The sequence below is a fragment of the Mus caroli genome, chromosome 2 (genome assembly GCF_900094665.2).
Source record: "Mus caroli chromosome 2, CAROLI_EIJ_v1.1, whole genome shotgun sequence".
Lineage (NCBI taxonomy): Eukaryota > Metazoa > Chordata > Mammalia > Rodentia > Muridae > Mus > Mus caroli.
The window spans coordinates 85573986-85586858 of NC_034571.1; the positions used below are offsets into that span (position 1 = coordinate 85573986).

Here is a 12873-nt window from a genome sequence, read left to right on the forward strand (position 1 = left end):
AGGGGGTGTAAGCAAAAAGCAACAAAACAACCTGGGAACACAGGAGGCAGCAAGATGAACAAATAACTACTAGTATTCAAGGGGCGGAGGGTGGGGAAGACCACAGAGATAACATCGAGAGTGGATTAGAAGTTTATGTCGTAATCCAAACGTTTCATACTGCTGGAAAGCCCTACAAACAGAAGCCGAAGGAAGGCCGAGGTCTTCTTGGCAGAGTGCATCTCTAAGTACTGACTTATTTCCTCACCCCCTACCCGTTTCTTGCCAGGATCAGAAAGTCAAGGATGGTGAAGAGGCTCATTTACAGACAGTATGGAGGAACTGAGATTGTCTGGGCCAAATCTGGGCATTTGAACTGGGGAGACAGGACCCAGACAACCTCACCTCAGGAAATGAATAAATGAAAAGGGGAGGTCGCCGAATTATTTAGCCCTAGAACAACACTGCCTAGACCGGGGGAGGGGCCGGGGTGCGAGAAGAAAAACTTCAGAATAGGGATTTTTGACAGTGAGAACACTAGTTGAGACACAACACTGTAGGCCCCCTGATGTCCCTTGTTTGGTGTCAATAAAGGCCGAGAGAATTATGCTTTAGCAAGCCTTGCATATTTTTGAAACATCACAATAAAGTCTGGAGTTGGAGCTGGTAGGGGGGCCGGGGTCACGCCCAGGCGACTTGGGTCAGCACGGGTGCTCCTCCCTAGTGTGGAACGAGAATGAACTCAGGCTAGGAGTTGCCAGTAGGATAATTTTCTGTTTAAGCTGGGGATATTTGAGTCGCAGTAATGGGGACAGATAAGGGGCTCTCTCCGGAAGGCTAGGAATGTTAGGGCAGACTGAGTAGGAGCTAGGGCGAGCGCAAGAGGCACGGGCGGGTGGGGTCCTGGGACTGGGGGGCGAGGGCAGAGGGCGGGAAGGGGCCGGGCCAGAGCCGGGGGGCGGGACCAGGCGCGGTGGTGGTGGCGGGGGCCGAGACGCGGGAGGCGGGGCGGCCAGGCTCGGGACACCCCCTCCGGGTCCCCTGGCGGGGCGGCTTCAACTCCGGCAGTACTGGAGGCAGCAGCAGCCCGGAGGGCGACTTGCAGGGCGCGCCGGCCGAGCTGGACCCGGGACGCTTTTCAACCCGGGGGAACCCTCCGCTGATTCTCTCCGCCCCGGCGTCCCTTGGGAGCCCGCGGGACCCCCGGGCGGGCAGGGAGCGTCGGCAGCAGCCGCAGCACCATGAGGCGGTGGTGGGGCGCGCTGCTGCTTGGCGCCCTGCTCTGCGCACACGGTAAGCGGCGTCGCAGCGCCCGCGCCGACCGGGCCACCGGGAAAGTTTGTCCCTGAGACTGGTCGCTGCAGGACTCGCCTCCTGGGAGTGGGACCGTGAGGCTGGGGCCTGAAGTCCCACCCTCGAGCTCACTTCGAGCACTAACCCTGGTAGAGCGAGCGGAGGAAAGCAATAGCAGCCTCCGCAGCTCTTCTAGCACGAGAGGGGACAGCGGTGGAGGGACTCGTCCCCGCTGTAGTCTGGGCCGAGTGGAAGAAGACCCAAGACGCTCTCTCGGCTTCCATCGCTGCTCTTTAACGAGCCATGGGCGGGTTCCCTTTCAGGTTAAGGCAGGGCTTCTATGTCCCTGGTGCGTGCGAATGAATGTGTGCAAAGAAAGGAAGGCGGGGAGGATGGTCGCTAAACCCATAAATTGTAAACAGTTCTCTTTCCAGGGACTGGGGGATCTTGGGTGGATTGCGGAGAGGGGCCCAGCTGAATCTGAGTTACTTGAGCATCCGGGATTCATGGACTTGGGGAGCAATTTCTCGGACTCCAAACCCTGTTCTCTCTGAGGGTCCTTGGTTCATATTTGCGTGCAGCATCTCCCCTAAGTGGAGTTTTGGGTTCCCTCTCCTGGCTGCGGCCAATCAGCTTCCTGCTCCGGATCCTCCCCAAGGGAGGGGTGGGGAACAGCGATGGAAAAGAGGTTGGGGAGGAACTTTGGGAAGAAACTGCTGGAAAGCTCCCTCAGATCGGTCCTGGCCCGGGTAAAGCGCAGGGGCGCGTTCTTAGGGAACTTCCAAAGGCAGCCTCGCGACCCGTGCAGTGGGGCCTTGGCCTCCAGGGAGCTGGGCGGATGGCAGCGGCACTGCTGCTTCATCTGCTCCTTATTAATAACGTGTTCGGTGCCCGGACGCAACTGTTATGTCTACTTAGGACTGCAGTGGAATCTGCTTCTCTGCAGCAGCTTGGGAACGTGGGTGCACCCGGAGATTTAGCAGCTGCCTCTGAGTTTGTGCCCAAAGATCAAAGATCGATCTTTGAACTCCCAACTATATTCACCCGCCGGCTTTTCCACGTGGGGGAGATCCAGTTCTTCGATTCCCCGGCTGCGGGACGAGGGGGTGGGGTTCAGAAAGAGCGGTCTGCAGATCCTGGCGATTCACGGGTTCTTTCTTTCACATGGAGGAGCTCGTGTGGAAAGTGCAGATTTCGGAACTTGCCTGGCAGGGTGTGGAGCTGTCTGGGCACTTGTTTTAAAGATTGTTTTAGCTCCCGAGTCCAAAACAGAGTTCTGGTGTCTGCTATTTAAACCGCTCGTGGGTTTTCAATGGCTTTTTCCATGTGGTATCTAGCGCCGACCGAGTCCTTTCTCTCCGACTGGTAGTCTGGCCGACCCACGTTCCTCTTCGCGCCTCGTTCTCCCCCTCTCGGGCTCTCTCCTCGAAGGTTATTTGTAGCCTCTTCGGCGTGTTGGGACAGCAGCCCTACTGGGGTAGGAATGTAACTGTTCTTCCCACCACATGGGCCCCTTAAAGGGACAGCTATGCTTTTGGGGGGTTTCCCCCCCTTCGGGTTTCAAGGGAAGGGGATGGAACTTTCCTCTCGGCCCCCTGGAGGAAGTTTTGAAAAAGATCAAGGGAAATAGCTAGGCACTAGGAAAAGGGGGGTGGGGTGGGGGCTAAAACGGATACCAACAAAGCCAAAGAGGAGATTGTCGCCTTCTGCCCCAGGGAAGGGGGAGCTGGAAGGTTCCGGACTGAGACTCGCCAAGAGGAATTCACTGCTCCAGAGCTGCTGTCAAAATTGCGTACATTACATTTGCAATGGAGGATGGGGGTGAGAACAGGGACAGAGAATCGTGGATTCTTAATGTTTTGCAGTGGGGGAAAAAAAACATTAGAGGGTTCTCGGTAGCTAGTTGAGGTTCGTTTTTAAAGGGAAAGGTTTAATTGAAATTAAAGTTGAGACTTCCTGTGCACACGGAGTAGGCAGAGGTAGGAAAAATGTGTGCTTTGCAGGGCTTAATACTGAGCCATCCTCGGTGACCTTATAGAAGGCAGAGTCACAATGAGGTAGAGCAGTTGCAGAGTCTGTAACCACCACCACCCACTTTCCCAGTAAGATCCCTAGTACTAAGTTCAGGTCCTGAAGAGGTGCTTCTGAAAGCTGCTGTGTGTTACTTACACAGACAACCTCAGCTAGGAGTGAATTCAATACCAGACCATGGTGTTAGTTTAGATTTTAGATCACAATCCACTGTTCAGAATTTAGAAGGATGTGGCCAGAGACATGGCTCAGTGGTTAAAGCACTGCCTGCTCCTCCAGGCGACCTGGGTTTCATTCCCACCTCCTACTTGGCAGCTCCGGGATGTGTAACTTTGGTTCCAGGGAATCTGACGCCCTCTTCTGGCGGCTTCAAGTACTCCACACGTGTGGTGCACAGCCACACACACAAAGTGGAGGTAAAATAGCTAAGCATGGTGCTTATCTCTGTGATGCTAGCACTTGGGAGACTGAGGCGAGAGTTGTTAAGCAAGGATGAGGTCAGTCTGGGCTGCGTAGTTTGAAGTCATTCCAGACTAGACAGCAAGACCCTTTTCTCAAAAACAAAACAAAACAAACAAACCACACAAAAACCGATTTCACTGCCCAGCACTTGGTAGGTGAAAGCAAGAGGTTTAGAAGTTCATGATTATTCTGAGATACCTTGTGAGTTCAAGGCTGGCTTGGGCTTCATAAGACTCTGTCTCAAAAACTAAAATTAACAACAACAACAATAACAAATGCTCTTGTGCTTTAAAGATTTTAAGATTTTTGTAAGGAAGTGGTAGTAGCCACAGGTATTTTCATCCTGTGGGGTACGACTGGAGTGTATATAAACCACTTCACTTGGAAGTCTTTTCTAGGGAAATGAACCCTGGCAGTCCTGGCCGGGAGTGCTTGCTTGGGTAGATAAAAACGTTTCTGAAGATGAGTTCAAAATAGTTTAGCTTGAGACTGGTCTGATTTCCATGTAGTTGTTGTTGTGACCACGGTCGTCAAGGTACTTGAGTGACATTGCCCTTGATCTCTCGGGACTCATGCAAGTTGCTTGGCTTCTCGCTGACTCTGGATTTCCTCTTCTGTCCCCTGTTGGGTATCAGGTGACATCTTTGGGCCTGGTACCTAGTATTAAGAGTAACAGGTGCGAGGGGACTTAGTCAGGCCCTGTCTGACACAAAGCACGCTGGGCATGCTTCCGCGCCAGCAAAGGACACAGGAGGTCACAGAGGATGTGGTGCTTTGTGGCTCTTTGCCTAGGCCTCCCTCCTACAGACTAATTGCTCGTGTTGGCCCCTAAGATGAAGGGTGATAGAGTGTTGCTGCTGCTGCTTAGAAAGATAACAAAGGGGTCCGTGAATAAGAACACAATAATTTCTGAGGCTGGAAATGTACCTTGTTTTATTACATGGCCAGATCTCACATCTAAAGTGAAGTTCCATGTCTTTGTTCAGCTGCTAGCCACCACCTCTACATTCTTTGGTAGAGTGTCACCGTGTTTTGTCACAGATGCCTAGACCTGGGGCATGTGAGTCCCAGGCTGTATGAATCCTGGTGGCCATCTTCTCCCCAGCAGTGAATGTCTTCCTCTTCTTAGCCTTGTGAGTGGCCCAGGAAGGACTAGGTGCTGAGATTTCGTTGGCAGAGGCTGAGTTTGGCCCTAAAAATAGCACTGATGATCAACCTATGCTTGTCCCTGTCCCTGGGGCTTAGAGCTAGTGTGGTCAGGCTCATTCTCCCCAGGACACTCAGGAACACTGCCCGAGCTGAGTGGTGTCCTCAGGCTCCTGTTCATCCACTCAGCAAACGTCCTGTCACGCTCTCATCAGCCTGCATACCTAGCTCAGTATTTGAGAAAGCACAGGCAGACTTGGGTTTGGCACCTGGCTTTGATACTTCTGGGTGAATTCATGAAAATACACTGGCCCTTACCTCGGGACTCATATCTGCAAATGGGGCTGGAATTGAGGAGGGGAGTGGCATATTTTCACCTGTGACATTTTCGTGCTGTGGAAATTAAAAGAGACTATGACAGAGCGTTCAAGTCATCCAGCACAGAGCCTGACAGCTGCTATGTTAGCTATAAGCCCAGATAAATGCCAGCTGTTCCTTAGTAAGATTGCCTAAGTGGATCAGAGATGGTTCTGGGGTTTGGAATATGCGGAGCCAGATAAGTTATACTGCAGTGTCTCATATGATAAAGGAAGCTTGATCCTTCAATTTTTTAACTCGTTTTTTTTTCCTCTGTAAAATACCTTGTCCTTTCTTTTTCCTTCTTGAAAACCTAGTGAAACCTAATCATAGTTCCCTGCTGTCCACGCTTCCAGAAAGGAGGTTTATTGCATTATGAAGGAAGCTAGGGGAGAGGGCCAAGGGGGTGGGGAGGAACTCCCTTGGGAACATCCCTGTTGAGAGGTCAGGAGGGAGACCTACAACTTCTTACACTAAGATCACTGTGACCCAGGGTGAGAGAGGTTGCCAAGGTCTCTTGTAGTTGGAACAGTTTAGAATTCCAACCTGTCCCTCCCACTGGCCCGAGGAAGGAGTCAGGGGCCCCAGAGCTCTAGAGGTAGTAATTGCCTCAATTTGGAGGCTGGGCTGTTGGGAGCCTGCTTCCTTCACAGCCACAGTCTTCAATCAGGAGTCCTGTCAGTGTGCGCTATAATTGATGTGGGTCTCCAGCCCCAGACTCGTCCCTCAACCCCCAGCTCCTCCACCCCAAAGTTTGACCCCTGTTGTCTCTTTGTTTCTTCCTTTTAAGTTGGTGCCAGTATTGTGATGTTTCTGGGAACTGCAGAAAGTTGACCGTAACCCAGAGCAGCCGTCAAGAAGAGCTGATTCTTTTAGCTTCCTGGCGGTCTATTTTCTGTTGTGTCTTTTTGATTTAGCAAGAAGCAAACATCCCAGGTGCCTCAGGGCATCTCTTCCTCCCATCGGAGCAGACTTCATTCTTTCAGTGCACGTAGGCATTCCCATCTGTGTCCCGCAGATGAGTGGATGGCCTGTCAGCTATTTCTGACGCCTGCTCCCCCACCATTCAGGTGAGAGTGAGGAGGGAGGGGCGCTGCGTGCACCCCAGCTGGAGAAAGCCTGGCTGGGACTTGAAGCAAGCCCTGACTTGGCCTATGGGAGCTCCCCCTCACCTCTGTACAGAGCGAAGGATCCGAGCATCGAGCCAAGCCAGGAAACAAAAGACTGGGAGCAAACCTCCCATCTGGCTGCGAGGAGGCAGCGACACAAAGGTGCTGCTGCATAATTTATCACTGGAGATTTTCTACAGCCAGGGAGCTCCAGACTCCAGGCAGAATCCCCACCCCCCACTCCCACCCCACCCCCACCCCCCGGGTGTAAAGCCAGGCAGGTATAGACTAGGGTATTAGGAGAGACACCTGATTAGCACGTGGAGGAAAGCTGCTTCCGAGGTCGTCAGTGTCTCCTGGGATCACAGCCCAGCAGCTCCACTTCCTGTCAGGCCTGCAGGGGTGGGGGTGAGGGTGGGGGGGCCGCTGCGGGGGTGCTACGTTCCCTTCTCATGGCCTATGGAGTGCAACTGTTCCGATCTCGTGGGCATGGGTGAGGACAAGAGAAATTTTATGTTGGCTGACCGCAACATCTTAGGAACTAATGAAGAAGCCGGGCTTAGGCAAGCAAAGGGGAGAGTCCCTTTTCCTTTCATTTTCTCCACACCAGGTAGCTGAAGCAAGAAGTTTCTACTAAAGAGACTGAGTGAGACAGTAAAAGTCAAAGGCTTTAAATCAGCCATTCTCAACCTCCCTAATGCGGTAACCCTTTAGTATAGTTCCTCGTGTTGTGGTGACCCCACCACCATAAAATTATCTCATTGCTACAAAATATCAGTGTTTCCCAATGGTCTTAGGCTACCCCTGTGAAAGGGTCCTTAAGGCCCTCAAAGGGATCATGACCCACAGGTTCAAAACCACTATTTTAAATGGTCCTTCTCCAAACAGAGGTTCTACTTGTCCCTCCTGACTGTTTCTGTACTACAAACTGGGGCATGTGGGCTAAGACATACAAATGTACTCGAGAGAGTTTTGCTGCCTTGCTGATCCGGTGATAAGCAGTTATCAATGGGAAACTGAGACTTGGAGACTTAGAGCAATTTGCTGAGACATGGCCACTGAGTAGCTGCATCAGGATTCGAACCCAGAGTCTAAGATGAGAACCCTATACCTCAACACATGCTGCCTCTCAGAACAGAGTTTGGAGTTTCTGTAAATAATCTATGTATGGGTCTATGGCCCACACGAGTGCAGATGCCTGAGGAGGTGAGAACTGGAGCTATGGAGGTTGGTAACTTCCATGCACATGCGGAGAATACAGCACTGGTCCTCGGAAAGAGCAGCCAATGCTCTTCATGGCCGAACCATCTCTCCAGCCCCCAGAACAGAATATTTTAAGTCTCAGTTGTCCCGGAAGATCTAGGTTGGAAAAGTTTACAGCTGGATTGACCCCTTTGGGATTTAGTTACTTCTTTTGTTTTTCGTTTTTACATTTGTGTGTTGTGCATGGCATGGAAGGATGTTGGTTCATTCCTTCCACCGTATGTGTCCCAGGGATGGAACTCACTCTGCCCTCATAGCACATACAAGTACACCATACTGTAGCTGACTCTTACTGTGACTGCTTTGGTAGCAAGCGCTAACCCACCAGCTCATCTGCCCATCCCACTTAGTTATAATTTTAAGGGCTAGATCTCACTTTATCGCCCAGCCTGGCTCCAGCATCCTAGACTCGAGGAGTCTTGCTGCCTCTGTTTCCTTAGCAGCTGTGGTTACAAGTGCATGACACTGCACCTGCCATATTTTATTATTTATTTGTATGAGAACTGGGGGTTAAACCCAGGCCCTAGAGAGTGCTAAGCACTCTCTCTGCCATTGTCCTACATAGCTCCGCCCCCAGATCTATCACCTATGGATACTGAGCAGAGTCAGTGTGTGGTATCACCTGTAATCCTAACATTTGGAAAGCTGAGCCAGAGGGATCACAAGTTCAAGACCCTGTCTTAAAGACAAAAATAAAAAAGATACATAACATGCAGAAGGCATTATGCCAAGTAGCTCTCAGAAATTACGTATATCTCAAAACAGATGTGTTACGAGTTTTGTTCCATTTTTCCTGATGAAAACTAAAAGATCTTTAGATGAACTGCTTGGGAACCAGAAGGAACAGGATTTATACTCTGAGAAGTATTGTTCCCATGCTCTTTTTTTTTTCTTTAAAGATTGATTTTTTTTTAAATTTTATGTATGTGAGTACACTGTCACTATCTTCAGACACACATCAGAAGAGAGCATCAGATTCTATTTCAGATGGTTGTGAGCCACTATGTGGTTACTAGGAATTGAACTCAGGACCTCTGGAAGAGTAATCAGTGCTCTTGACTGCAGAGCCATCTCTCCAGCCTGTTCCCATGGTCTCAATGTTATATATTTCTGCCTTATAACTTTGGGTGCTGAACATTAATTTTTTTAAGATTTATTTATTATTATACATAAGTACACTGTAGCTGTCTTCAGATGCACCAGAAGAGGGCGTCAGATCTCATTACAGATGTTTGTGAGCCACCATGTGGTTGCTGGGATTTGAACTCAGGACCTTTGGAAGAACAGTCAGTGCTCTTACCCGGTGAGCCATCTCGACAGTCCTGAATATTAAAATTTTATTTTATGGGGATGGAGACCTGGTTCAGAGATTAAGAGCATTTACTGTTCTTGCAGACAACCTGGGGTCGATTCCCAGCACTCACAACGCTTGGTAACTCTAGTTCCATCCAGAAGAACCAATGCCTTCCTTTGGCCTCCTCAGTGCATGCGCGTGTGTGTGTGTGTGTGTGTGTGTGTGTGTGCACATGTGTGCACGTGCATACACACACACAAAATAAATAAATAAATAGATAGATAAATGTGGTTTTCTTTTTTTTTTTCTTTTCTTTTTTTAATTTTGTTTGGGTTTTTTTGTTTTGTTTTGTTTTGTTTTGTTTTTTGAGACAGGGTTTCTCTGTACAGCCCTGGCTGTCCTGGAACTCACTCTGTAGACCAGGCTGGCCTTGAACTCAGAAATCTGCCTGCCTCTGCCTCCCAAGTGCTGGGATTAAAGGCATGTGCCACCACTGCCTGGGGTATTTTTTGTTTTTTGTTTTTATTTTTTAAAGTGATGGTGGTGGGGCGGAAATTCCTGAACTCTGACCTGTAGTCATGTATCTAGTGTGTCCCTGTTGAGTGGGTTACCAAGGAATCAGACAGGCAAGGCTCACCATTGGACAGAAATAAGCCTGTCAAGACATGTCAGCTCCCAGCTTGAGACAGAGTGAGGAAGGGAGTCCAGAGGGACCAAACTTCACCTGAGTAGAACCAGGAAGTGCCTGGGGAAGAAGAGCAAAGGTCTCCTGAGTCCTGGTTGTGTAGGAATTGGCTACTTTTATGTCTACCGTTCTGAGCCTCTCTCCTGCTTTGACCCCCAGCTCTCACAAGAGTCAAGCATGCATTACCCATCCATTTAACTAACTTGTCCTGTTGTTCATCTGGTACACTCAGCACGGGGCTCGCACTGTGAATATGAACATAAGAACTGTCAGGCACACAATTTTAATATCCAAGAAGCTTAGGCCTAGTGGGTGAGCAATACAAAGGGACAAAGGGTGGAGCTTCCAGCTCAGCTTGGGTCAAATATGTCCAGGTAGGGCAGTGTTAACAAAGGCTCCATTTCCTGATCTTCTGCTGCCAACTGCCTAGCTCTGTGGTTGAGGTGGTGGTGGTGATGATGATGGTGATGATGATGATGGCGATGATGATGATGATTCCTGCTACTACTATTAATGTCTGCTAGGCAAGCTATACCCTCTGAACACAGATCTATAGAGGTCTCTCCAGACTCTGGGTATATGGGGCTTTTTGGGTCCATGTCCATGTGGCTCTTTGTTGCCATTCCTTTCAACTTAGTTTTGTTTGCCACATGATTGTCCCCTGGAGTGTGCTGTTACTGTGTTTGTTACCTCAAGAGTCAGTGGGATTGCCCCTCCCTCTGGACGAAGTTATAGACTCCTAAATATCGCCTTCTCATTAAATAAGGTTTGTAGCCTCATCATTCCTGCCAGTGGACAGGAAAAGACGGCTTTGCCATCTTACAGAGAGAACAGGCCTAAGGGTGTGTCTCAGCAGTAGAGTGTATATTTAGCATGTTTGAAGCCTTGGGTTCATTCCCTGTCACTCCAAAAGCAAAAGGAAAAGGAAGGGAGGAGAGACTGGGGATGCAGTCCAGTTGGTAAACTGCTTGTTAGCACGTTTGAAGCCCTGGGTTCCATCCCAGCACCTCCCACAGCACAGGGGCAGACACCTGCTGTAATCTCAACACTTGACAGTCAGAGGCAAGAGGGGCGTTTCCAGACTCTTGGATACAGAATTGTTTTCATCTCCGTTGTATGGATACGCTTACAGAAACTTTTGATTAATTTCTCAAAAAATGTGGAATCTTTGCTCTCTACAGTGTTAGAGGGTCTGATCACACCGGTGAGGGTCTGACTGGTACCACATGGGTCAGTGTTTGCTTTCTGCCCTTCCAAAGAAAGCACTGGGAAACTTCTAAGGTAGCTGGCCTGAGGGAGCTGAGGTGTAAATGGTGAGATCTTGGTTAACTTCTCAGAAAGATTCAATAAAGCCAGATGTGGAGGCACACACGTTTAATGGAATGCCAGCACTTGTGGGCCGAGCTCTGTGAGTTTGAGGCCAGCCTGGTCTACACAGCAAGCTCCAAGTCAATCAGGGAGGGCTACATAGTAAGACCTGTCTTTAAAAGAGAAGGTTCTACAAGCCTCTTAGCATGAATCCCAAGAATAAAGGCTTGATGAGAGAGCACGAACACCTGTGGCTCAGACCTGTTCCTTGTTGAAATGCCTAAGATGGAAGGGCTATATTGCCTAAGGCCCTGGCAGCCCGGAGAGCTGCCTGCAGCGTAGCTGGCAAACAGCCTTCAAGGAGCGGAGCTGCCGATTCCAATTCAATGCTCACAAGGAAGGCTGCGTCCGCATTCGTTTCCTTTCTTTTCTTTTATGCAAAAAGGGTTAAAAGCTGCCCTTTATGATCGCTGCCAGGGCTGGAGTGAACAGACAGAATTCCCCTCTCTGGGGACCCTGAGGGGGAAGCGGTTGTCCAGAAGTCTGCCTTTTGGAGTATAATGTGTCTGCTTCCTGTATGAATGCCCAAGTCAAGAGTGTGTCCGGCTGGTGGCTGCCTGGACTTCACCACAGCTCTGATTTCAGCCATTTCTCTGACATGCAGGAAGTTGTGTGTCTTTAGCCACCTGCAACTTGATGGCCAGCTGATGGAATACTTCGTCCCTGCAGTCAGCCCCAGGAAATTAGAACTGGGTGTCTCACTCGGCCAATCACGGGGATAGGAGCGGGTAAAGGATTAATAGCTCCTCTTTGCTCTCTGTACTCTTTTTTAAAAAAAAAAAAAAAAANTATTTGGGGGCTGGAGAGATGGCTCAGCGGTTTAGAGCTCTGACTTTTTCTTCCAGAGGTCCTGAGTTCAATTCCCAGCAACCACATGGTGGCTCACAACCATCTGGAGTAGGATCTGATGCCCTCTTCTGGTGTGTCTGAAGAGAGCGACAGTGCACTCATATACATAAAATAAAAAAGTCTTTAGCCGGGCAGTGGTGGCGCACACCTTTAATCCCAGCACTCGGGAGGCAGAGGCAGGCAGATTTCTGAGTTTGAGGCCAGCCTGATCTACAGAGTGAGTTCCAGGACAGCCAGGGCTATACAGAGAAACTAAAAAAAAACAAAATAAATAAATAAATAAATGGTTTGTTTTTAATTTATGTGTATGAAGAGTTTGCCTGCAGGTGTGTACACCCTATGTACAGTGCCCAAGAGCATCAGAAGGGGGTGTCGATCCCCCTGGAACTGGAGCCACATATGACTGTGAGCAGTATGGGTGCTAGAAACCAAACCCAGGACCCTAGAAGAGCAGCTGGTGCTTTTAGCTGAGCCATCTCTTCAGCCCCCTGTACTTGTTTCCCCTGCATAGCTCCCAGGAACTGCTCATCTTGCTTTCCCATTCCTAGTATTCAACAACTCCTAAGTCAAGGCCTTTTGGGGAAATGTGGTCACTGTGCCACATGGGAGAATCTCCCCGTAGCTACTTAATGATAATTTGCAGTGTGCCACAGCATAAAATCTGTTTATTCCATGTTTATTTCCTCGTTTAATTGTGGCTTTTTTATTTTATTCTATTTTTTATTTTCTGTAACATATTAAGAAACTCAGTTAAGCCTGCCCATGCAGCTGTTGATCCCAGCTATTTGGGAGGCCAAAGTAGAAGACTTTCAAGTTTAAGACCTGCCTGCCCTACATCCAGGCCAGCAACTTTATAAAACCCTGAACCTTGTATCAAAATAAAAAGTAAAATGAGGTCTGAGATGTGGTTTAGTGGATTTGACCCCCCAGTGCTACTTTTCCCTTAAGGAAAAAGAAAGAAAGAGAAAGAAAGAAAGAAAGAAAGAAAGAAAGAAAGAAAGAAAGAAAGAAAGAAAGAAAGAAAGAAAGGAAGGAAG

The 12873-nt window shown here is 49.3% G+C and overlaps 1 protein-coding gene across 2 annotated transcripts in view; it reads left to right on the plus strand.

Annotated features, from left to right (window-relative positions):
- The first annotated feature begins 1030 nt into the window (after window positions 1–1030).
- Window positions 1031–12873, plus strand: part of Lrp4 (LDL receptor related protein 4) — a 56960-nt gene continuing 45117 nt past the window's right edge. For both annotated transcript variants that reach the window (XM_021185820.1, XM_029474331.1), the window contains exon 1: window positions 1031–1272. In XM_021185820.1, the coding sequence (XP_021041479.1) occupies window positions 1221–1272 (52 nt within the window). In that variant the 5' untranslated portion in view covers window positions 1031–1220. The remainder of the gene's footprint in view (window positions 1273–12873) is intronic.